The following is a 26,529-nucleotide window of genomic DNA, read 5'->3' as shown; positions in this document are numbered from 1 at the left end:
CTGTGCCTCTTCCATCGGATAGGTGAACTGAGTTTTCTCTCAGATGGAGGTTCCTTGGAGAGTTTGCTTTAGGTTTGAGGACAGGTGTGGGCACAGTTGGCTGGAACCCAGGTGGGCTGCATCCTCCCTTCAGGCTTTTAGCACAGACTCCAGCTGATTTTCCTTCTTAAAATGTATCAACCTTTTCAAAGCTGCAGATGACCACAATTGTTTCCAGAACGTTGGGGGCCATTGTGCCATTGGATGAACACTTCAGAAATGAAGGTCTGGCTCATTTTCATCTCGTCTCATCTCGGAGAATTGTAATTTGTAGGACAGATGAGGCTGAGTTTATTCCAGAAAGCAGGGGGTCATAATAGCTGGAGGGGCACAGCCATCCTTTCTGTGTCCGACCTCCTTCAAGGGCCCGCCCTGAGGATTCCTCCATGATTTTCTCTCTTCCATCCCACTCACACCTGGGTGGGTACTCTGGAGTCAGTTGGTCCCTTCAGGCATAAAGGCGTGTCCCTGGAAAGAGCCTGGGGCCAGAGGGGCATTAAAGAGTCAGGTGGCCATTCAGGTGTGTGGGGGAAGGGGGGAAGCCCAAATCTCGGCATCCCCTAGTTTCCTGTTTCTGTTTTTCAATGGGGAGGGGATAAAAGATGATGAACAGCTTTCCCTTTTTGTAAAGAACAAAGCAAACTTGTTATACACTTAGAACCTAGGGCTCTTATGAGATCAACTAATCCAACTCTGCCTCCATTCTGCAGGTGGAAACACTGGTGGTGAAATCAGGGGGCACCGGAGTGGAAAATGGGGCTCCCCCCCCTCCCCAGAGCTATGTGGAGAGATGGAAAGGCCTGGACCTTTGTTTAATGTTCTGGCAATATATTATTGTGTTATTTGTCTTTTTTTAATTGATAAACTTTCATTTTTTTATTTCAGAGAGCGAGCTGAGAGGGGCAGAGAATCTTTTTTTTTTCTTTAAATGTTTATTTTTGAGAGAGAAAGACAGAACATGAGTAGGGGAGGGGAGAGAGAGGGGGAGAGCAGGCTCCAGGCTCTGAGCTGTCAGCACAGAGCCAGCCACGGGGCTTGAACTCACAAACCACGAGATTATGACCTGAGCCAAAGTTGGACGCTTAACCGACTGAGCCAGCCAGGCGCCGAGAGAGAGAGAGAGAGAGAGAGAGAGAGAGAGAGAGAGAGAATCCTAACCAGGCTCCATGCTCTGCCCTGAGCCCAACGCAGGGCTCAATCTGGGATGAGCCTGGGATCATGACCTGAGCTGAAATCAAGGTTGGAAGCCCAACCAATTGAGCCACCCAGGCGCCCCAGATAGGCCTTAATTAATTAATTGATTGATTAAAGCAGTTTTAGGTTTAGGAAATGAGCAGAAAGCATGGAGAGTTCCCACATACCTGCTTGCCCTGCTTCCAGTTTCCCTATTAGTAACATCTTGCATGAGTAGGCACATATTTTGCAATTAATGAACCAGTATCGATTCTTATTATTAACTAAAGTCCACAGTTTACATTAGGATTCACTTTATGTTGTACATTCTGTGAGTTTTGACAAATGTATAATGCCATGTATCCGCCATCATATTATCACATGGAATAGCTTCACTGCCCTAAAAGTGCTGTGTTCTACCTGTTCGTCTCTCCCCCACCCCCACACCTCATCCCTAAACTCCTGGAAACCATGGATCTTTTCTCTGTCTCCACCATTTTTCCTTTTCCAGGATATCATACAGTTGGAATCATAAAGTAGGTCACCTTTTCAGATTTGCTTCTCTCTGTTAGTGATAGGCATTTAAGCTTCCTCCCTGTCTTTTTGTCACTTTGGTAGCTTATTTCTTTTTACCGCATGCAATATTTCATTGTGTTACTTGCTTTTTAGAAAAATTGTGGTAGGAGTGCCTGGGTGGCTCAGTCGGTTAAGTGTCCAACTTCAGCTCATGTCATGATCTCATGGTTCCTGAGTTTGAGCCCCACGTGCTGTCAGCACAGAACATGGAGCCTGCTTCGAGTTCTGTGTCTCCCTCTCTCTCTGCTCCTCCCCTGCTTGTGCTCTGTCTCTCTCTGCCTCTCTCTCTTTCTTAAAAATAAATAAAACATTTAAAAAAAAATTAAAGTCCCCTAGTATTGTATTACTGTCTATTTTTCTCTTTAGGTCCGTTAGTATTTATATATTTAGGGGTCTCTATGTTGGCTGCATAAATATTTACAAGTGTCATATCCTTTTGTCGGATTGACTTCTTTATCATTATGTAATGACCTTCTTTGTCTCATTACGGTCTTTGTTTTAAGCTCTTTTTTGTCTGATGTGATCCCAACTTCCTTTTGGTTTCCATTTGTATGGAATATCTTTTTTTCATCCCTTCACTTTCAGTCTGTGTGTCCTTACATCTGAAATGAGTTTCTTGGAGGCAGCGTATAGATAGTTATTGGTTTTTTTTTTTAATCTGTTCATCCACTCTATGTTTTTTGATAGGAGAATTTAGTCCATTTACATTTAAAATAATTATTGATATGTAGTGATTGCCATTTTGTTAATTGTTTTGTGTCTCTTTTGTATTTCTCCTGCTCCTCTTTTTCTTTTGTTCTCTTCCTTTGTGATTTGATTATTTTCTGTAGTGGTGTATTTATTTTTGTTTTTGTTTTGTTTTTAAATAGGTTCCACACCTAGCATGGGGCTTGAACTCAGAAGCCTGAGATTAAGACCTGAGATCAAGAGTTGGATGTTCTACTGATTGAGCCACCGAGGTGCCCCTTTTGTTTTTGTTTTTGTTTTAATTTTGAATATAACATTTTATTTAACACGCTATACCAAACATATAATTTCACCAATATACCAAATTGAGATATTTTACATTTTTTGTACATCTTCAAAATCTTGAGTGTAACTTACATTGACAGCACATATCAATTTGGATTAGCCACATTTTAAGGGCTCAATACCCCCATTAAACTAGATTGTATGAAAAGAAATTGGCCTGTACCTTTCTTTTTTAAAATGTTTTTTTAAATTTACTTTTGAGAGACAGAGAGAGACAGAGTGTGAGCAGGGAAGGGGCAGAAAGAGAGGGAGATGCAGAATCTGAAGCAGGCTCCAGGCTCTGAGCTATCAGCCTAGAGCTTGACATGGGGCTGGAACTTGTAAACTGGGAGATCACAGCATGAGCTGAAGTTGGACACTTAACCTACTGAGCCATTGAGGTGCCCCAACCTGTATCTTTCTATTGTCTGGTCTTACTAATGTACTTGTGGACAAACATTCGAATGTCTGCTACTCTCCAAACTCTATATTCTATCATTATAGATTTGGACCAAGATATATTACTAGCAGAATTTATATATTAACAAAATTAAACAGTGTGAGACCAGTACCACATCTGATACTAGATAAATTGCAACAAAAATGTCTACCATGTGAAGTTCCTTTCAATTATTTATCCATTTATAGGTATTAACACAGCTAACAGTGAGTGGACGGTCTTGTTTGTAATACCACAATTACTCATTTTCTGTATTTTTTTTTTTTTTTACTTATAAAAAATGTGTGTTGTATGTGTGTGCATCTGGTTGTGGAGTGTTTAGATTCCTTTCTCTTTATCTTTTGTGTATCTACCATAGGGTTTTGCTTTATGGTTACAATGGAATGACCATTTATATTTATATAACGAATTATTTTTATACCCATCTAGGTTTTTAAAAATCATTATTATAGCCATTCTAGTATGTATGAAGTGGTATCTCACTGTGGCTTTGATTTGCATTTCTCTAATAATTAATGATGTTCAGCATCTTTTCATGTACTTATTGTTCATTTGCATGTTTGCTTTAGAGACCTTTATTCCAGTCTTTCTCCCATTTTTAAATTTGGTTGTTTGTTTTCTTGTTGATTTGTAGGATTTCCTTGTGTATTCTGGATATTAATCCCTTATCAGATATATGATTTGCAAATGTGATTTGCAAATCTTTTTTCCCATTCTATGGCTTATGTTTTTACTCTTTGATAATTCCCTTTGATGAGACCTGGGCTCTTGCAGATAACCTGAGGACTTCTGGGGAACTTGTCCTCCCCTAGCTGTAGATGAACAAATGAAAGTCTTGTGAGAAGTCAGATGTTTTGAGGATGGGACATGAAGTTCCCCCCATTCAGCCATCTGTGTTTGGTCCACAAACCTGGGTCCCTTCCTTCATATTCCCTTCAAGTGTTCAAAGACTTGGGTCAAACAGGAAAGGAGAAAAGAGAGCAGTGAACAATGTACCCTCAATGATGGAGGAAACAAACCTGGGCCTACTCATAGTACTCAAGACATTTGATACTGATACATGCTATAACATGGATGAACCTTGAAAACATTACACTAGTAATGTATAGTAAAGTGAAGAAGCCAGTCACAAAAGACCACTTGTCACAAAAGTCACAAAAGACCTCTTGTTGTATAATTGCATTTATATGAAATGTGCAAAGTAGGAAAATCTATAGAGATAGAAAGTAGATTAGTAGTTGCCTAGAACTGGTGGGACTCGGAGGAGGGTTGGGGAAAATGGGGAGTGACTGCCAGTGGGTATGAGCTTTCTTTTCCAGTCAATGAGAAGTTTCTAAAATTGATTATGGTATGGTAGTACAACTCTGTTGCAATTTGTGGTTTATGAGAAATAGATGTTGGTCATATGAATGACCAAACATATTTCTCATATATATTTGGTCTTTGTCCACAGATCCTGGCTCACAGCTTCTCAAACCCTTGGAAGTTCCTAAGTGTTGAGAGTGATGAAGGTGTCTTTTGTTTATATATATGTATATATTAAATGTATATATATATTATATATATTTAATATATATATAAAGTATATATGTATTATAGAGAGAGTGAGTGAGTAGGGGAGAGGGGCAGAGAGAGAGAGAGAGAGAGAGGGAGAATCTTAAGCAGGCTCCATGCTCAGTGTGGGCTCAACCCTGGGATCGTGACCTGAGCCGACTGAGCTACCCAGGCACTCCATCTTTTGTTGCATTAATGAAGGTAACTTTGGGAGATGGTTTCCAGGAGGTCCAACCATGTGATTAGAGTGTTGGATCAGTCTCACTCCCTGATCTCTGGGGAGGGGAAAGGGGCTGATGGTTCAATGAGACAGTGGTCAAGGACTTAGTCAGTCCTGAGTATGCAATGAAACTTCCATAAAATCCCAAAAGGACTGGGATCAAAAGCTTCCATGTTGGTGAACACCCAGAGATTGGGGAGAATGATGTGCCTGGAGAGGGCATGGAAGTTCTATACCCCTTCCCCAGACCTTGCCCTGTATATCTCTTTGGCTGCTGATTCCTATCTTTCATCATATCTTTTAATAAACTGGTAAACATAAGTAAGTGTCTCCCTGAGTTCTGTGGGCCACTCTAGCAAATTAAAGAACCTAAGGAGGGGGAGGTCATTGGAACCCCCAGTCTGAAGCTGGTTGGTCAGAAGCACAAGTAGCAGCTTGGGGCTTGTGACTAGCAACTAAAGTCAGGAGTGGGGGGTGGGGGGCAGTTCTGTAGGATTGAGCCCTTAACCTGTGAAGTGTAATGCTATCTCTGGGTAGACAGTGTTAGAATTGAGTTGAATTCTTGGACACCCTGTTGGTGTCCAAGAATTGCTTGGTGTTGTATGTGTGGGGACCCCCCCATGTTGAAACTAGATCCAGGAACCCCCTTAGATCTGTGAATATACTAAAAGCCATTGGATTGTCTACTTTTAAGAAAGTGAATTGTATGGTATGTATATTATACCTCAATAAAGCTTTCATTTAAGAAAAAGGCAAAAAACAAGGGCTGGGGACCCATGGGTGATCCTCACCCCTCCCTCTGCCTTGGCATGCTGGTGTCTTCACTTGATGGAGAAACGTGGCCAGGCCTGGACGTGCTCACAGCGGACGTGCTTCATGATCAGTCCATAGATGGGAGTTAGGTCTACTTTCACACCCGCTGGCACGCTGAACTCCAGCTGCTGCAGCAAGATGGCTAGGAAGAGGAAGACCTCCCACTTGGCCAGGACCTCCCCTATACACCGGCGCTTGCCCAGGCCAAAGATCATCACCTTCTCGCTTAAGATCTTGTTGATGGCAGTGCCATCAGCAGTGAGGAATCGCTCTGGCCGGAACTCAAATGGATCTCCCCACACCTTTCTGCAAGAGGAACAGAGGAGATGGGATTTCTGGGTGGGGGAGACCCTGGGAGGAAAGACCTGGGGGAGACTTCTGTTGACGGTACAAGTGTTAGAATAGGTCGAGAGTAATGAAAAGAGAGTGGAGAAAGCGGCCAAACCGTATTTTGATGCTTATTTCTTTTACAAATCTCTCTCTAAAATGATTGGCCTTGCAAATGGTGCTTTTTAATATTAGTTTGTTATTTTAAAGAAATAATGCTTCAATTACAAGAAATTAAAAGAAGGAAAATGTTATCTCCATCCTACTCAATATATAAGGGGAATCAACAGTACATCCTGGTTTATGCTTATTGCTTTGGAGGAATTGTTGGCAGTATCCCTTTTCACACTCAGGAGCACCCCCGTTTAGATGGTAAATTATATGGTCCCTCTACCTACAGGCTAGAGTGGGATTTTCTAAAGAGAGGTCACCAGGCCATTGCCATCAGAATCACCTGAGGTACTCCATTTTACCTCCCAAAGTGGAATCTTGGGGGATGAGGCACCCTAATCTAACCAACCTGCTGGTCATTTCCTATGTGCACTATAGTTTGAGAAACATGGACCTAAAGTCTGTTACTTAGAACAGACTATGTATAGCAATCAAGGCCCCATTCCTCTATTATATAACCAGTTCCCAGGGGGACAGACAGCCTTCCTGACTGCTGAGCCTCACGTATTTTTTAGTGGGAGATGTATACTCACTGGTCATGATTGACCTGCCACTGGTTTATGAAGACAAGGTGTTTCTCTGGGATGTAGAAGCCATTCAGTGTCGTGTCCCTTGTTGTGCTGAGGAAGGAAGAGGGAGCAGTCAGGCTCAGGGCAGGAAAACTGGGGCATGTCTTTGGGAACTATTCTCTCCTACTTCCGCCCCAGCCCAATAGCTTGCTCGCCACAGTCTCCATACCCCACACTGGGAGGGAATGTCAGGTGCAGGGAAGCGGTGAAGTTATCCTTCCCCTTCCTCAGCGCCTGTTTTTCACCTTCAGCCGAGCAAGTGTTTACTAAACTTTTTTGTGCATCTGGCTGTGCACTTGGCCATCCTCTGGAGCCAAGAAGAAGGCAGTCTGGGCCAGCCCTGCGGGAGTTCCCAGCTTGGCTGAGGAGTCAGACCTCTTGCTCCAGGAATGACTAGACCAATATATGGGTAGAAGTAAATGTTCACTAACTCTCTTGACATTGTGAAAAATCCCAGGACATTATCAAAGACAAACGGCTGAAAGTTCTGCAAGATATCAGAGAATGAATCTGTGCCAGCCAGTTGAGTCAAGAAAGCCTGCTAGCGAAGGGGAAGTTTGTGTCAGGATGGACCTTGGGCAAGCACAGGATTCTGGTAGCCAGAGAAGAGGGTAGATGGCATTCCCAGCAGAAGGTCCAGCATCAGCAGGATTGGAGGTTGGCTTCATCGTGCTGGTGAGGTACAGTGAGGCCAGCCTGGCTGGGCTGAGAGTACTTGCAGGGAGGGAATGTGAGCAGAGGTGAGTGAGAGCTGAGGTCAAGAATGTGACTTTCTCTTGAAAGTGGGGTAGTTTGATCAGGCTTGGACTGGCTGGGGGACAGACTAGAGGCTGAGAGTCTGTGAGGAACTTGGTGACATGGCCAGAAATGAGATGCCGAGATCTGAGCCAGGGCCAGGGCTGAGAAGATGGGAAGAAGAGACATGGTGAGGACTTCAAAGGTGGCAGGGCAGAATAAACAGATCTTACCTGTGGGGGACAGTGAAGGGGATGAAGGAGGAGTGTCGGAAGATCTCCAAGATGGAGGCCTCCAGGTAGGGCAGCTGGAGTCTGTCAGACAACCGGGGCCACCGTGCCCTGCCAACCACTGTGTCTGTAGAACACGGAAGACCAAACAGGGCTTAGGGCCGTCCTGATTGCTCCATAGCATCTGCGTCCCCTATTATGTCCCTATTACATCCCTTGTTAGGCCCATAACGGCCACGTGTAGATCGAATAAATCACCTGGGGATCCCAAGGCTTCTCTCAGCCAATGCATCTCTGCCACGTACCCAGCTCCTCCTGGATCTTTCTCTGTTTCTCAGGATTTGTCACAAGGTACATAAGGCTCCAGGAGATGGCTGTTGTGACAGTGTCAAATCCTGGGCAGCATGGTGCAAGGTAAGGAAGTAAGAAAGCCAAGAACAAGAAACCGGCATTCCCCAAACACCCAGCATGAATGTACAAAGCATTGCTTTCTCTGCCTTCTTCCCCCCTACCTTCTCCACCCACTCCATGAGTTTTCTGAGGGCAGAGACAGATCTTCTCACCGCAAATTTGGTCACTGGTTTTAGAATTCGTTTCTGGAATTACAGGGACCCAGACTTCCAGGCTAGAGAACCCTTTATTACTCAGGTAGGGAAACTGAGGCCCAGAGGCAGAGAGGGGTTTGGTTGAATTTCCACTGACAGTTGTTGGCATGGCCTGGACTCAGACCCTGAACATGGGCCAGGTGTCTGTGTGTCCTGCACCCATCTGGTATGTGGTTGGCAAGTTATCTGATGGACTCAGGGGCTGAACAAGTCTGTGGGTGGACAGCAGGCAGTGATGGATGGAGGCGCAAGGGTCTGACTCCTACCGGCCCCAAAAATGTCGTTGATAAGGCTGACAATCTTCTCGTGAGGGATGCGGCCACCATTAGCTCTGGAGCCCTTCTTACAGTGCTTCAACAGGGCGCCTGTGATGTCCTGGATGTTGTTCTGTGAGGACACAAGCTTAGGGACAACCCTGGCACTTCCAGGGCCAACCACTGAACCTTGCCCCATTCCACATGGCACCTCCCCCTGGCCTCTAGGCAGTAAGCTGGGCTTACAGTGGGAGCTGGTGGCAGCCCTGGGGACCCTTCCTCCCAATAACCCCAAGGGTCCAGTTTCCAAGGAGGAGGCTGGGGTGAGTACTGGGAAGCAAAGTGCCACCTGAGCTGGGGATTAGCCTCTGTCAGCATTCAGATTCCTGCAGAACAAAAGCCTTCTTAAGACAACAACCCCCACATTGCAGGACTCTGCCAGGGGCCCATTCACAGCCAAATATCTCTGGGGCTTCAAGCCACCCTGAAAGAGAGGCAGGAGGGATGAGGAAACTGAGGCCAGAGAGGGAAAGGGATTGTTTCCAGGTCCCACAGCTAGTCCAGGGTGTTCCAGAGCCTTCCCAGGCCTTGGCAGCAGCATATCAGCTGCGTGTGTACCTTGAAGCTGAGTGAGAGGGATGGCACCCAGGCCCTGCCGCTCCAAAACCCTGGGCTCACCTCGTCAAAGTCCTGGTAGTGCTCCTGGATAATTTTCTGCAGGAACTGTACCAACTTCTGGTTGAAGGCCTTGAATCTCTGCAGGCCAGGGGTGGGGATATATTGAAAGATGGGGAAGAAGTCCACAGGGTTCCCAGAGGACGCATTCTCCACGAATGTATTGCTGCTGTGTATGAGGCTGAGCTTTTCCTCACTGTCCTGAGGAAAGTGCTGCCCAAAGCACATGGCACCAATGACATTGGCCACTGACAGCACCACTTGGCTATGGGGATCGAAGCTCCCGACCTCTGCCATCTGTTCCTGCAACCTGCTGATGAGGGCCTCGGCCTCCTTGCTCACATGGTCTTCCAGATAGCAGGAGGATGCGGAAGCCGGGTCTGAGGCAATGGAGAAGGTGTTGAGAGCGCTCTGGGCCAGGCGCCTGCGGGCGGCCCACACCGGTCCAGAGTCTGGGCTGAAGGCCATGCTGTGGCCATCAGTGACCAGCCTGAAGCTGTAGAGGTTGGGCCGGCCCTTGAAGTCATCACCCTGCTGCACCAGGGCCTGCCGGATGGTGTCCAGGCCACTGAGCACCAGCACGGGTGTGGAGCCGATGCGGATTTGCAGCACGTCCCCGTAACGCTGGCTCAGCCTTGCCAGCACCAGATGTGGGTTCTTCCCCAAGGTCAGCACGTGCCCGAGCAGAGGCCAGCCCCAGGGCCCTGGTGGACTCTTCAGGCCTTTGGGAACCCGAGGCTGCCAGGCCCTGACCACCCAGAACAGCAGGCAGAAGGCAAAGGAGGCCAGGAGAAGCTCTGTGGCCGTTGGGGATATTGCCATCTGTATCAACTACTGGGGAAGAAGGAGGAGCCAGGTTGAGTATCAAGATGGAGCCATTCACTCGTTCATTCACTCACTCAGTCAATAAACACTGGCACATGATTGGTACTTGGCTCCTAGCTAGATGCCAGAAAGACTTAAGTGTATCCACCGTAGGTCCCATGTCCCAAGAGCTCACTCTTAGAGCATCACCGAATCTGAGGCCTGGAAAGGAGACTCAAAATTCCCAACCTAAGTGTCTGAACTCTTACCCCTGATGCTCCCATCTGCCCATCACCTCAATTTCCAATTCTGAGGCTGGAGTGGAGGCAATGGACGACTTCAAAACAGGGAAGCACCCTTGCCAGCCCCCAGTTCAAGGTTATGCTGGACATTATGCCAAAGGGTCCCTGCCGATGCTGACTTCCTGCCAATACCTCCTCCTACCCAGGGAAAGGGGAACAGCTCCCACCCAGCAACAAACACTGAGGGGGCCAGGGTCCCAGGGCTCATGCAAATGACTGGTGATGCTTCCTCCCCTGGGGCATTCTTTACCAGATCAAGGAGAGTCCCTCCTCTGAGGTTGAGTCCCCACCCTCTCACAGTCTTGGAGACTGAGATTGGGCTGCAACCAAGCCACAGCCAGGGCTGCCCTTGTGCCGGGTGGGGACCCCTCCCCATCTCTCCATTCTAATCAGAGATGGCCCAGTCCAAGTTGCCAATTTAAAAATGGAGACAGAAAGAAAATTTAAAAATAAAAATGGAGAGGGGCTTTTGGGTGGCTCAGTTGGTTAAGCTTCCAACTCTTGATTTCAGCTCAGGTCATGATCCCAGGGTCATGGGATTGAGCCCCGTGTTGGACTCCACACTGAGAATGGAGTCTGCTTTGGATTCTCTCTCTCTCTCTCTCTCTCTCTCTCTCTTCCTCTGTAACTCTCCCCCACTCTCTCTCTCTCTAAAGATAAATAAATAAATAAGTAGAAACTGAGGTCTGGAACTGGTCAGGGTGGACCAGAACTCAGGCCTCCTACACCTAACTCAGGGTCTATTCCTTTCCATTCATTCCCAAGATATTTCCCAGGGACTGGGAAATGAGCCCAAGAAAGGTACCTGTAGAGGCAGGTGCTTGAGATCAGCAGGATTATGGAGTCTGGCACGGAGCTTCTGTCTCTGGGTGAAGGGCCTTTTATAGACATCACCCTCTGTCAGATTGGCCTGGCCATCCTGGTCACCTGATATCAATGTCATCAAATGAAATCAGAAGGGTCAGCCCTTGACCTTGGGCAAGGTTCCCTCAGCTGCACCCGCTACCCAGGGCCCAAGGCAGGTCTTGTCATGTCCCTGGGGAGGAATGTCCAGCTCTTTTCAGGCTCCAGGGTCAAAATGTTTTTTTCTCTCAAGGGCAGGTCAGGATCTAGGAGCAAAAGACCCCTGGGCTGTTTCAGTCTCCTCTCCCACTGCACCCATGAGGAGGCACCCTGCCTGGGCACTTGGTCCAGGCTGATCTGCTCCTCTCAGGAATGGTGATCTGTAGCACCCTTCCAACAAGCTGCAAAACCCCGTAAGAAATGGGCGTGTTCCGGCCAACTCCGAGTTTCAGCCCAAATCTTTAATCTGAAAAACATTTAGGACCCTGCATTCTGAAAGGTGACCCCTTTGCCCTCCTCCCTCCTGGTAAGAGATGATAAGAAATTTAAAATCAAATGAAGAATATCCATGCTGTGGGCGGTTCCTCATGGCAACTGGCTTCAAAACAGTCAACGTCATTTAAAAAAAAGGTCCTTTTCTAGAGTGAAGAACCTGAAGAGACAAAGCAACCAAATACAATATGTAGGGGCATCCGGGCGGCTCAGTTGGTTGAGTGTCCAACTTCAGTTCAGGTCATGATCTTGCGGTTCATGAGTTTGAACCCCACATTGGGCTCACTGTTGTCAGCCTGTCAGTGTAGAACCTGCTTTGGATCCTCTGTCCCCCTCTCTCTGCCCCTCCCCCTCTTGTGCTTTCTCAAAAGTAAATAAATATTTTTTAAAAAAACAAAAAAAAATGCAATATGTAAAATTTCACTGGACCCTGGATTTAAAGGAAAAAAATTTTTTTTAATTTTACAGAGAGCGTGTGAGTTGGGAAGAGGGGCAGAGGGAAAGAGAGAGAGAATCCAAACAGGCTCCACGTTCCGGCTCCATGCCCAGTGCAAAGCCTGATGGGGGGCTCGATCCCATGACCCTGGGATCATGACCCAAGCAGAAATCAAGAGTCAGACACTCAACCGTCTGAGCTACCCAGGCGCCCCAAGAAAAAAATTTTTTAAAGCTACAGAAGACATTTTTGGGACAACCGGAGGCACATGAACATAGATTGGAGATTAGAAGATATTAAGGAATTAATGTTAATTTTCTTAGATGTGAATGTAGCATCGTGGTTATGTGGCAGGGTACTGTAGGAAATTTTCTTAGGAGATTAATGTTATGGTGTTTGGGGGTGACGTGTCATGATTTTTGCAACTTAAAAACATTTTTTTTTACATTTATTTATTTTCTTTTTTTTTTTTTAATTTTTTTTTCAACGTTTTTTATTTATTTTTGGGACAGAGAGAGACAGAGCATGAACGGGGGAGGGGCAGAGAGAGAGGGAGACACAGAATCGGAAACAGGCTCCAGGCTCCGAGCCATCAGCCCAGAGCCTGACGCGGGGCTCGAACTCACGGACCGCGAGATCGTGACCTGGCTGAAGTCGGACGCTTAACCGACTGCGCCACCCAGGCGCCCCTACATTTATTTATTTTCGATAGAGAGAGAGCACAAGTTGGGGAGGGGCAGAGAGAGAAGGAGACACAGAATCCGAAGCAGGCTCCAGGCTTCTAGCTGTCAGCACAGAGCCCCATGTGGCACTCAAACTCACAAACCGTGAGACCATGACCTAAGGTCAAGTTGGACACTTAACCAACTGAACCACCCAGGCGCCCCTGATTTTTTCAACTTTTAAATAATTCTGTTAAAAAATGTCTAAGGGGCCTCTGGGTGGCTCAGTCGGTTAAGCTTCCAACTCTTGATTTTGGCTTAGGTCATGATCTCACACGGTTTGTGGGACTGAACCCCACCTTGAGCTCTGTGTTCACATCAAGGAGTCTGCTTGGGATCGTCTCTCTGCCCCTCCCCTGTTTATGCAGTATCTCTCTCAAAATAAAGAAATAAACATTAAAAAGAAAATGGGAAAAAATGTATGTCTCTGGGTGTATGCATATAGAGAGGAGAGACAGTAGATATGGCAAATGTTAGCTATCCAAGGTCCTAGGGGAAGGTATGTGGGTGTTCACTGACTATCAAGGAGCTTTAAGGTAGCAAGAGGGCTGTTGCTTGGTGAGGATTTCCATCGTGATTCGCTCTCCCTCCCTGGGGAAGACAGGAGGAACTCTCCATCTCAGAGCGCTAAGTGAGGAGGGTCCAGAAGACCCAAGGTTTGAAAGTTGGATACCTGTTGGGGTCCCTGGGTGGCTCAGTGGGTTGAGTGTTTGACTCTTGATTTCGGCTCAGGTGGTGATCTCACTGTTTGTGGTTTCGAGCCCCCGTGTCCGACTCTGTGCTGATGGTTCAGAGCCTGCTTGGGATTCTCTCTCTGCTCCTCCCCACCTCAAAATAAATAAACTTTAAAAAAAAAAGGAGCGGAGAATGGCGTCTCCTTCTCGGGCCAAGAGTCCAGGTGGGTTGGACAGTGGTGAGGAGGACTGTGCCATTTGCATATTTATCACATACTTTATAGAGCTTGATAGTTATGGACTCAGTTGTTCTAAGAGCTTTTCACATATGAACAAAAAGCATTCTCAGTCATCCCATGGAATCGAAATTAATACTGTTCTTGTATTACAATGGAGTAAGAGAGGCACAGACAAGTTGTGTAACTTGCTCTAGGTTCCAGAGGAGTGTATTAGAGCTGAGACCCAAACCTTCAGAAGACTGTACTCCGGACCAACATGTTATACACCTGCTGGAAATGTGTCCCTGGATTTGGGGGAGCAGCTGTGATGGTGGGGGCAGCAGAGGGCAGTCTGCATGGCCAGAGTGGGATGCAGTACCAGGATATGAGTCTCCTGAGGGCTGGGTAGACATCCTGAAGGGATTAGACATAAGCTGCATCATGGGACCTCACTGCAGAAGGGAGGGGACCTCAGCAGCCACAGGCTGCAAATGTACCCTGTGAGAGTGAGCTGGGGGCGGGCAAGAGGTCAGCCAGAGAGTCCATGCGCTACTTAGGGACTCTATGATATGGAGGACAGTTGGGACTCTAAGCCACCCGATGCAAAGCTGGCAGTGGAGTATCTGCTACACATAAGGGCGTCTTTAGCCAAGAGAGAAGATAAATAGCACCCAGCAAATACAAAGAGATTGGCTTCTCTTCCAGCACCTTCCCTCTTTGCCCTCCCTGGTGGAGAGGCCAGTAAAGAGCAGGGCAGGGGAAGGAAGGAGTACAGAAACAGAGCAACATTCTCTCCTCATGGGGTCTGGCCAGGTCTCCAAGAGGCTGGGAACACACCCTAAATTGGACGTGAGAAGCAAATTTTGATTAAAAATTTTTTTTTAATGTTTATTCATTCCTTGAGAGAGATAGCATGAGCAGGGGAGAGGCAGAGAGAGGGAGACACAGAATCCGAAGCAGGCTCCAGGCTCTGAGTCCAATGCGGGGCCCAAACCCACGAACCGTGAGATCATGACCCAGGCCAAAATCGGACGCTTAACTGACTGAGCCACCCAGGCGCCCCGTAGCAAATTTTGATTTAGATTGAACTGGGGAAAGCTGTGTGGTCAAGCTGGGCCAAGGTCAAGAAGTCTGATACAACTGCAGAGAGGGTTTGAAGATCCACGGCTGAGAGAAAGGAAAGCGGTTTTCTGTCTGTATCTCTACTGGGTTCAGCTTGCGCAATAAAAAGATGAAGGTTTGGGGCACCTGGATGGCTCAGTCGGTTGAGTGTCTGACTTTGGCTCAGGTCCTGATATCAAGGATCGTGAGTTCGAGTCCCGCATTGGGCTCTCTGCTGTCAGCGCAGAGCCCTCTTCGGATCCTCTAGTCTCCCTCTCTCTCTGCTCCTCCCCCATGCTTTCTCTCAAAAATAAATAAACACTAAAAAGAAAGATTAAAGTTTGAGGTTAGGCTAAGTTTTACAGAAAATTAAATATTTCTCTCTTTCTTTCTGTGGGTGTCTCTCCTCCCTCCCTCCTGTCCTTCCTACTTTCTTCCTTCCTTCCTTCCTTCCTTCCTTTCCTTCCTCATCCCCTCTACCTTTATTTCCCTCTCCATCTCTCTCACTCTAATTCTTTAATTAAAAAGTCATACTTTATTCAGATCTCCTTAGTTTTTGCCTGATGTCTCCTTCTGTTCCACTATCCCATCAAGGAAGACCCCATATTACACTGAGCCATCGTTAAGCTCCCCTAGGTTGTGACGTTTCTCAGAGTATCTTTTTTGATGGCCTTGACAGTTCTCAGGAGTACTGGTCTGTTATTCCACAGGAGGCCCAGTGTTGGAATCTGTTTGATGCTGGGACTATGGGTTATTTGTAGAAGACCACAGAAGAAAAGTGTCATCTTTGTCACATCATGTCAAGGCTACATATTGTCAGCTTGGCTCAGGATGGTTGATGTTGACTTTGATCAGCCGGTTGAAGTGGAGTTTGTCAAGTTTTTCCATGGTGAGTCACTCCTCCCCCCCCACCCCACTTCTATACTGTGCTCTTTGGAAAGAAGTCCCTGTGAGCAGCCCACACCTCCAGAGTGGAGAGTTCTGCTCCCCACCCCCAACCTTGAGGATGGAGTATCTACATAAGATATTTGAACTTCTATGCAACAGGCTATCTTATTTTTAATAAAAATCTTAAAACTTTTAATTAATTATAAGATCCACACTGAAAAGTGTAGATATTGTGTACAGCTTGATGAATTTTTACGGATTTAACAAACCCATGTAACCAGCCCTCAAATCAAGAAACAGAATGTTACCAGCACCCTAGAAACCCCCTTGTGCTCCTACCCTGAGGGAAGCCATCACCCCAACTTCTAAGACTGCAGGTTAGTCTTGTCTGTGTTTGTTCTTTTTTAAAAAAATTTTTTAATGTTTATTTTTGAGACAGAGACAGAGCACGACTGGGGGAGGGGCAGAGAGAGAAGGAGACACAGAATCTGAAATAGGCTCCAGGCTCTGAGCTGTCAGCACAGAACCTGACACGGGGCTTGAACCCACAAACTGTGAGATCATGACCTGAGCTGAAGTTGGACACTTAACCAACTGAGCCACCCAGGTGCCCCTGTGTTTGTTCTTTATATAAATGAAATTATGCTGTGTCTACTCTTTTTTTTTTTTTGTCATGGAATATTTAAAAAATGTTTTTAAGTGTTTATTTTATTTTTGAGACAGAGACAGAATGTGAGTGGGAGAGGGTCAGAGAGAGAGGGAGACACAGAATCTGAAGCAGGCTCTAGGTTCTGAGCTGTCAGCATGCATGAACCTCGAGATCATGACCTGAGTCGGATGCTTAACTGATCGAGCCACCCAGGTGCCCCTGTCCTGTAATATTTTTAGTTAATAGATTTTCTTTAGAGAAAGGGAGAGGGGCAGAGGAGAGAGAGAAAGAGAGAGAGAGAGAGAGAGAGAGAGAGAGAGAGAAAGAAAGAGAGAGAGTGAGAGAGAGAGAGACAGAGAGAGAGAGAGAATCCCAAGCAGGATCCACATTCAGTATGGAGCCCAATGTGGGGCTCCATCCCCCAACCTTGGGATCGTGACTTGAGCCGAAATCAAGAGTCTGAATTTTAACTGACTGAGCCCCCAGTAGATTTTATTTTTTATAATAGTCTAACTTTATAGAAAAATTGAGTGGAAAGTAGAGAAAACTGCCATATACCCCCCTACCTCCACTCCCCCTTTCCCCTATGATCAACACCTCCCATTAGCATGATTTGTTACAACTGGTGAATGAATACTGATACATCAGTATTAACTAAAGTCCATTGTTTACATTAGAGTGACCTCTGCTCTATGAATTGTATGGTTCTATGAATTTGTTTTTACTTTTTCTATTATGGTAAAATATAAAATAAAAAATCATAAAACTCATTCCAACCACTTTTAAGTGTCTAACTGAGCAGTCAGTGCGTACTCCTTTGTATCTACCTTCGTCCCTTTCCATCCATTTATGAGATTTATTCACAAGTTGGATGTGGTTGTAGTTCGTTCCCCTTGCTGTATGCTGTTCCATTATAACATGAACACGCAATTTATTTATCCATTCAACTGCTGATTGATGTTTGGGTTGTTTTCCATCTCGGACTATGATGAGCCTGAATGTTGAGAGCGTTCTTACACATATTTCTGTATGTATTTCTGCTACGTATAAAGCCATAAGAGGACATGCTACATCATAGGCTAGACATAGGTTCCGTGCTAGTGGATTCTACCAAACAATTTTCCAAAGTACTTGAACCAATAGGTACGTCCACCAGCTGTGTGTGAGGGTGCATGCTTCTCATGCACACACCACCATGGACTACTGTTCACATTTTTCATTTTGTCCATTCTGGAGAGCGTATTGACTACTTCCCTTTTTAAAATCCCTTGATGTTTCTCAGATTTCAGGATAAAAACCAGACTCCTTTGCTTAGCACCCAAAGGCTTCAGAGGCAGCTGTTGCTCACCTCTATGGCTCTGTTTGCTGCCATGAGCCCCCAGCATACCCCCAGCCCACCTCCATTGTCTTTCTCCATATGTTGATCCCTTTGCTCGAAACTCACGGCTACCCCGTGTTCTCTGGCCAGTTCCTGCTCATCATTCTATACCCTGCTGAGCTGTCACCACACTGCTCCTCTGAGTTCCCCCAGGCCTCACACTGCTCTCCTTGACAGCTCCCTTCATGCTGTCTCCCCTTTGGACTATGAGCTTAAGGGTCGAGGTAGCCTCTGCTTTTCTCCTTACCTCTAGTTTCCAGCACCAAAACTGGCACACAACATGTATTCAGAGCAAGATTTGTTGAATCCATTAGTGTTCACAAGTAAGAGTGCTAACCTGCATGAGAGCTTTGTGAACACTCTGCTTTGGGCATTTCCTGCATCAGTTCTATGGAAATTTCAAGTAATAATCCTGACAGTTAAAATTTGCTGAGCACCTACTATGGCCCAGGCTCTGTGCTGCATACTTAATGTTGGCTGTCTCTGTTTTAGCTTCACAGCAGTCCTATCCTGATGAAAGGATTCCAGGAAAGTGCAGAGTGTGGCTAAGGTTAAGGTGAGGGGAAGGGTGAAGGGCACTCCTCCATCACTCAACAAATTTGTTCAGTGCACAGTCATCAGCCTGGTTGGTGGTCAGGACTCAGCAATTGGCAGCCCCTTTTCTGCTCCTTGTGGGGTGAGTCCTTCTCTGTGCCTCTCATCATCCCATTCTCACTTCTGCCACAGCTCTGGCCACAAGGAGCTGTAGTTTTTGGCTGGCCCGTCATCTCACCTAAACTCCAGCAGAGACTGTGGGCCCCTTGAAGGCAGGGGCTGAGTCCCATTCATCTCTGTGCCCAGATCTGGCAGAGAAGGAGACCTTGCTGGACACAGGTGGATAATGAAATCTAGGGAGGGAGTCTCACGATCTATGAGATATGGATCTGGAGCTTCAGTTCTGGACATCCAATCACCTGCTGCATGGGTCCACCCAGGAGCCCCCTCCCACAGCACCCTTATCATGCCCACATGAATCATGTCACCTCCCTGCCCACACACCTTCCCTCTGGATCATCAGCCCAGCCAGAAACTCAGGAATCCTTCACCACCAGCTGGATTCTCAAGATCCTACTGCCTAAATACCTCTTAAGCCTTGCTCCTTCTCTCTGTTACTGTGGCACTGTCTGCAGAAGGCTGTCCACACCACTTCCTGCCCTCGCTTTTGCGGGAATCTCCTACTTGATCTCACTGCCTCTAAGCCAGTGCTGTCCAACAGAACTTTCTGTGGTGGTAGAATGTTCTGCGTCTGTGCTATCCGATAGGGTAGCCACGAGCCACAAGCTGCTATCAAGCACTTGAAATGTGGTTAGTGCAACTGAGATACTGAATTTTATTTTTTTATTAAGTGTTTATTTATTTATTTTTGAGAGAGAGAGAAAGAGAGAGAGAGAGAGAGAGAGAGAGAGAGAGAGAGAACGCAAGCAGGGGAGGGGCAGAGAGAGAGAGGGAGAATCCCAAACAGGCTCTGCACTGTCAGTGTTGTTACTGTAGAGTCTGATGAGAGGCTCAGTCTCACAAACAGTGAGATCATGACCTGAACCAAAATCAAGAGTCCGACGCTCCACTGACTAAGCCACCCAGGCACCCCTAACATACTGAATTTTAATTCCATTTAATTTAATTTAATTAATTTTTTAATTCCCTTAAATTAAATTAATTTATTTTTAAATTCCATTTAATTTAATTTAATTTAATTTATTTATTTTTTAAATTCCATTTAATTCTAAATGGAAGTAGCCGCATGTGGCTCAGGGTTGCTGTATTGGCCAGCACCCTTCTTGGCTCCCTCCTCGACTCATCCCTCCAGTCTGAGCTCCATACCACCACCCAAGTGAACTTGTTGAATTGCAGGTCTGAGCGTGTCATATCCCTGTTCAATTTTTTCTTTAGTAATCTCTCCACCCAACATGGGGCTCAAACTCATGACCCGGAGATCCAGAGCGGCATGTTCCACAGACTGAGCCGGCCAGGTGCCCCCAAAGCCTTTAGTAATTTCTTAAGACATTTGAAACAAATTTCAAACTCAGTTCAGCATGTGAGCCATTTTCTGTTCACTCCTCTCCTCACTTCCCACCGTCCCCTCCTTCTTAGGCGTCTTTCCCGCCAGTCAGAGGTACCATTTATCCTTCTTGTTGCCTGCCTCTGTGCTTTCACACATGCTCTTCCCTCTGCCTGGAACACCCTATCCTCTTCCAACCACTTCTTCCCCATCCAACAAACACCCTCCAGGAAAAGCATTGCTTCCAGGTTAGAAATGCTTACTTACATTACGATATTGTGATGCATTAATGACAAAGGATTCTCATCTCTCCAGTAGAGCAAATTCTCCAAACCTTAGCTCCAGCCCCACCTCCTCTGGGCCAGCCTGACCCCTTACTCTGGTTCGGATCCTCCTCTTTTGGGCCAAACTCTCCATGGCACTAATACCCCGGTGTCACATTGCTTGGTTTCATTCTTCCTTTCTAGACCAGACAACTCAGTTTTTAGTACAGTGCCTGTCATTAGCGGATGTTCGGCCATATTTATTGAGCATAGATCATGCTGCCGGCTCCTGTTCTGGGAGAAAACGTACAGCAGTGAAGAAGACAGGCCCCCTGCCTTCACAGAGGAGACTGACAACAAGCAGGCAAACAGAGGAATGAGATCATCGCAGACTCACTGAAACTCCTCTTTGTCCTCCAGACCCACCCCCACCCCCTTGCTCTGTGCACGGAGAGGTTAACCACTGCAGACTATATCAGTGCCCGCCTCCCACCACCATCCTCTGGCTCCTTGTTGGGTTCAGTCAATGGGAGGCGCTGGCCTGAGATGGGAGGGTGGCAAGAGAGTGAGGCTGGGGTATTTTTTCTCACACAGCCTAGCAAAGTCGCTACAGTAGGCCACAGCTTGACAGCCACCTCTACTGGACCTTGTTTCATACACGAGACAACACAAATGGTCCACAAAACATTTTCCTTTCTTTCTGAAGGTTTTATTGAAGATGCGTTGTTATCATTAACCAGTCTTCCTTCACCAGATGGAGTCCTAGAATTTACCAGATTTCTCCAGATCTCATTAGCCAGAATCATAGTACAGATCTGTGTTTAATCCAATCACCAGCAAGGCAACTGGAGCCATAATGAGTGGTTCAAAGCAGCCAGGACACAGTACCCGCGGCTGGGGGGCTAGGGTCAGCCTCCTCCAGAGGCACATAGCTCTGGAAAGGAAGAGGAAGGGTACTTGCACAAAACTGGGGCTGGGGGCGGTGTGAGAAAGGAGGAAAACTCAAGGTGGGAAGAGTGGCTACTGGGCGCCTACAAGAGGCGGGGCAGTTGGGAAAGGGTTGCTAAGTTGGTTGAGTGGCCTGTCTCTGGCTAGCGGTGCAGCCGGGCTGTGCCCCATAGGTCTGAATGAGACCTCCTCCTTGGCACAGACAGTGGGAGGTCATCCAGGAACATCTGGCTGACAAAGCAGAGGCCTTGCTTTGATAAGAGGACAAGAACGTTAGCTCTCAGCAAACCTCTGTGTTTATTCAAAGGGCATCTCTAACGGGAGATCAGAGCATTTCCCTGAGTGTGCTGAACATGCCCTTTAGCTAGTCAAACATTTCCCTGCAAGGCTGTTTTCACAATGCACTGGCTTGGCAAACATCCCCTAGCAGTAAAGGCAACTGCCAAGCTGAGTAGAATTAGTCAAGCTCTGCTATGTAATATGGATCTAAATTAATCATATCAGATGCCATTGGAGGAAGAAGAGAAAAAGGCGAAAAGAAGGGCTGCCTTCATCTCCACTGCCCTCCAGAGTTAGCCCGGAACCCCTGGGCACCTTCCCCCACCCCCAGCCTTCTCTGTGCAGTGTCACAGGGTCTGTACCTTCCCAGCCTTTCCCCATCTATCAAAACATGGAGATCTCTTGTCCTGATCCTGCAGAGGTCTATCTCTGCGGAGGGCCCCCACAGAGCCTGCTTTCTGCTGATTATTGGGGGGGCCTGGTTGTGGCCCTGTTGAGAGGAGCCAGGAGGCTTTGAAACTGAAAGAAAGTGAGGACTTCTGGTGATCGCGGCCCTGTGGCCAGCAGTGTGGCCTTGCCCAGATGCTGGCCCCGGACAGAAGTGAAGGGAGCATATGGTAGGATGCCTGACCTGGGCCATCTCTCCTCATCTCTCAGCTTTGCTTTCCCCTGAATGGACGTCATTCTAAAGTAGGCCTCCTTTAAACATGGCCACTGGTAGCCCCAGACTTATTTTCCTACTAGCTTGGCCGCCCCTGGCAGAAAGAGAACTTCTCTTTTCCAGCAATTTCATAAAAACATCTGTAACGCTCTCACTGGCCTCAGTCATGTGCCAGACTGATGGCCAAACCTACTGGCTAAGAATAGAAGTGAGGTAGTCCTCAAAGGACAATCAAAGTGGTACTTCCAGAAGAAGAGAGAATGGATGCTGGGCACACAAAACCCCTCAGATATCCACTAACACTGGGGTAATCATATGACTTATGGTCCAAGCCATAAGTCTCTGAGAGGAGAGTGAGAGGAGAGTGAGAGAGGGCACTTTTAATAGTCATACCAGTTCAGTAGGTTTTGTGGGAAAGTGTTGTCGCCCAAACTAGAGTAGCCAAGGGCCAGGGAGCCGGGGGGCACTGCCCCATCTGAGCCCTGGATCCTGCAAACCAAGTCTGTCTGGCTGTCGGGGCACAGGTAGGAGAGGTGAAGGTGCTTAGGGTTCAGAGCTCAGTGTGGTCGAGGGCGAAGACACATTGGGAGGCGAGTCCCGGTGCTCCACATCCACTCACACCCTACTCTTGTTCCACAGCCTCACCCCAACCTCCCGCTACCGTGCCTCGTTGGTGCTATGTCCCCTCCGCAGGCCAGGAATACCCCTCCTCTACTCTTCTTACTCTACCCTCCAGCAGAGTCCCCTTACCTGCCCCCCACCCCAGGGTCTCAACTTTTTCTCAGCTCCCGGAGCGCTTCCAGATTCCGCACAGGCTATGTTTGGGGCATCAACCCCGTCTCCACCATGGGGTAGGGGTTTCTTGTGAGTCTTGCTGTCCCATCCCCCTACTACACTGCCTTCAGCAGTGCTGACCAAACACTCTTGGCTGGACCAAGACCCTCAGCCCAGAGCCCTTTCCCCCTCCTCACTGCCCCCCCCCGCCCCCATGTTCCTGGTATCAGACCAATCGATTGCTAGGGAATCCTAGCCAAAGATCTTCTCACGCAAAGGCATGTAAACTTTGACCCAGGATGGGCTGTTCAGCTCCATGCCAAGGCTCTCTAGCCACCTGCCTTGCCTCCCTCTTTCTCTGCCTGGTGATTTGGAGGCCCCTTTGTCTTGTGGGCTATTCACTGAGACAGGGCTTGCTGATGAGAAGTGCAATGCCTCCTGTCACCCCAGTGCTCCAGACTCTTGTCCAGGAGTATGGGGAAATGGGGGCCCCTGATCCAGGGGCTGAGCCTGTCCACCTTTGGACCCCTGAGGCTTTGCTGGTAATCTGGGATAATAAATCATGGTGGGTAGAGCCCTGGCCAGGAAGGAAGAGGCCAGAGTTCTGGACTCTGATTTACCACATGTCCTTGGGCCTTCGTTCTGGTGTCAGTCTCTCCAGCTCAAAGTGCCTGAGAAGTGGGAAAGAAATTGGCTTAATTAGCTAATGAATTTCTCTGGGGTCAAGAGCCCCTTAGAGAATGTGAGCAAAGCATCTTCTACCAAGAGGAGTTTGCTGGCTCCCTGGTCAGGAGCCCCAGCAGACAGTCTCCATCCCTGATGAGCAGGCTGCCATGATTTTCTAGAGCTAGGGCATTGGCGGGGATTCTGGGAAGCCAAAGGGAGAGACTGGGTTGCAGAGCAGGATAGGGATCTGGGGGTGCCTTGCTCTTTGCTCCCTTGTCACAGTTTCCATATGGGTTCTTTCCACTCTCTGTTGCTCCAGCTCCAACTGAGATTAAAGGACAGACCTTTACTGGGTGCCATGAAGCTCCTCAGGCTGAGCCGGCGGTACAAAGGTGGAATGAATGGAAGGATGCTAGGCAGAATGGAAGCCCATACCTCCCTTGTCTCCCGCCTGTCCTTTTGCTTAAATTCCACTATTATAGCATTAGGGCTCAATATCACCCAGGTAGGGGCGTCTGGGTGGCTCAGTCAGTTAAGTGTCTGACTTTGGCTCAGGTCGTGATCTCATGGTTTGTGGGTTCCAGCCCTGCATCGGGCTGTGTGCTGACAGATCAGAGCCTGGAGCCTGCTTCGGATTCTGTGTCTCCCCCTCTCTCTGCCCCTCCCCTCCTCACGCTTTGTCTCTTTCTGTCTCTCAAAAATAAATAAACGTTGGAAAAAAATTAAAAAAAAAATATCACCCAGCGGATCTAACTCCTTTACCAATTATTAATATCTTGCAAGGCCTTGACTTAGCAATCTGTTTCTCCCAGGTTGGTGTTTGTCTTGTGTTAGGGCATGGAGGCAGGAATGACGAGTTGGGTTGGGGTCCTAGCAGGGGTCAAGTGTTCTGAGAATCACCACGGGGCGGGGGGAGCGGAGTGTTGGAAGACCAGATCAGGAGACCCCAAACTAGCTGTGGGGAGGATTTGGGGTGGGGTAGGGGCTTCCCAAAGAAAGTGATGTTTTAGCTGAGATTTCAAATAGGGGAGATTAGAAGTCGAGGTGCAGGCCAGGTAGGTTCTGCTAAAGATTCTGGGGTTTGTTCAGATGGGGGCTACTGAAGGGGCATGGTTGTGACAATGAGATTTTCCATTTTTGGAAAGACCATTCTGGATCCAACAGGCTAGAGAAGGAATCGGAGGGAGCCACAGGCAAGTGGGAACCAGGTTTGGAGGCCATTTTAACAATAGGGAGCAATGCTGGGGTCCTGGCCAAAGACACAGCAGGGCTGGACAGATGTTAAGGTGGAGAAGTGTGTCCTCCACGTGGTCTATTCTCAGTACAGTAGCCAGAGTGATCTTCCTTGTCTCAGACCCCACAATGTGTCCATCTCACATGGAGGAGACGTTTCTAGTGCCCCTGGTACTGCTCCCTCCCAAAGACCACCGTCAGGGTCCTTTGAACTTGCTGTTTCCTCAGCCCCGTGCACTCTGCTTCCAGATATCGGTGCGTCTTGAGTCTTGATTCCACACACCTGCCTCTGCTCAGTGTCATTCTCTCAGTGAGGCCTTCTCTGATCACCCTATTTTTCTTAAAGTAGGTTCCACGCCAAACATGGGGCTTGAACTCTCAACCCACGAGATCAAATGTCGCATGCTCCACCAACTGAGCCAGCCGGGCGCCCCTGACCACCCTATTTTGAATGGCAATTTTCCCCAACGTGATTCCTACCCCTTCTTTTACTTTTCACCCTCTGACATTCTCTGTGCATTACCGACCCCACCCCACTCCGGGGGCCACCAACATAAGTTCCGTGTGAGCAGGAGCGGTGTCAGTTCTGTTCACTTTTATATCAGTCGCCAGCATCCAAAACGGCGCCTGCCACATAGTAGGGGTCTGGTAAATATTTGTCCAATGCGTGCATGAGTAGAGCGCAAGGTGAGGGAACCTCAGAGGGGAGGAGGCTCTGGTTTTGGTTGGGCCAGGGGATGGCGGTGCCATTTGCTGGGTTTGGGAGCACGATGGGGAGGGCGGGTGACGTGATTAGTTTGGGACAGGTTGAGCTAGACACGCAAATACAACTTTTTCTCCCTGCACATTCTATGGAGGGAGGCTTGGCAAGGGCGAGGACAGCGTTCGAGGCAGCCAGCCAGGCGTTGGGTCTGCGTGTCTGCCCCCAGGCGTGGGCCACGAATACGGACACACGCAGGCGCCTGCTTGGAGGCAAAAGCCCAGCTCCGCACGCAAACCTGGGCCCTTTGCACCGCACCCGCCCCCCAATCCGGTCGTGCACCCGAGGCTTCGCGGCTACTCCCGCTCCACCCTCACCTCCAAGCTCGCTAGGGACTGGCTCTTTAAGAGCCCCGCCCTCGACTCCCCGCCCCCTTCGCGTGACTTTGCCGGTACCCGAGCTTGGGAATTGGGCTGTTGGGTGGTTGCGCAGGTCTCCGAGCCCTTCTCACGCAACTCCCGGGCATCGTGCCCCCGGCCAGGTGGGGCAGGGATGGGCCGCGTGACCTCTGCCCCCTGGAGGGATGTACCAGACACGTGCACGCTAGCCTGGGGAGGCATCAGCGCCTGGCGCCCGGCTCCTCGGTCCCTGGGCCCCCTCCCCTGCCCGGCCCGAGGGTCCTCCTTTCCTCGGCCACCGGGAGCTAGCCGCGCAGCCCCAGTCGCCTCCCGATTTCTCCGTCCCGCCAACACGCTAGCAACCCCGGGAGTCAAGAGGGAACCTCGAGGGCGGGTGGGTCCCGGCCGAAAGTACCTCTGGTTTACAGTATTCCAAAGTGGCCCTAGAGCTAGTGAGAGCCAGTGAGCCCTCAGCGAGACTGCCACCGCAGGTTTCCATGCATTCCTGCCGGTCTGTCCGGGAGCTCAGACTTCAACTAGTCGCCCGGGCTCTGGGGGCTCTTGGCGAACGGAGCCAGCCCATCGGCGCCTCTGGCCTTCCGGCCCCGGTAACCTCGAGGCTGGGGTCGCCGCGCTTCTCACGCGAGCCC

At 48.3% G+C, this 26,529-nt stretch overlaps 1 protein-coding gene across 1 annotated transcript; it reads right to left on the bottom strand.

Moving 5' to 3' along the window:
• Positions 1-5,791: 5,791 nt before the first annotated feature.
• On the bottom strand, positions 5,792-10,234 carry LOC125910173 (cytochrome P450 1A2). Its single transcript, XM_049613901.1, has 6 exons — positions 9,416-10,234; positions 8,750-8,885; positions 8,184-8,273; positions 7,882-8,005; positions 6,878-6,964; positions 5,792-6,152 (listed from the first exon to the last, which is right to left on the bottom strand). Exons 1-6 carry the CDS (start codon positions 10,232-10,234, stop codon positions 5,855-5,857), a joined length of 1,554 nt encoding a protein of 517 aa, XP_049469858.1. The 3' UTR covers positions 5,792-5,854.
• Positions 10,235-26,529: the final 16,295 nt, after the last annotated feature.

This window comes from Panthera uncia, assembly GCF_023721935.1.
Source record: "Panthera uncia isolate 11264 chromosome B3 unlocalized genomic scaffold, Puncia_PCG_1.0 HiC_scaffold_1, whole genome shotgun sequence".
Lineage (NCBI taxonomy): Eukaryota > Metazoa > Chordata > Mammalia > Carnivora > Felidae > Panthera > Panthera uncia.
The sequence above is the reverse complement of the archived record's forward strand: the minus strand, read 5'-3'. Positions and strand labels throughout refer to the sequence as shown.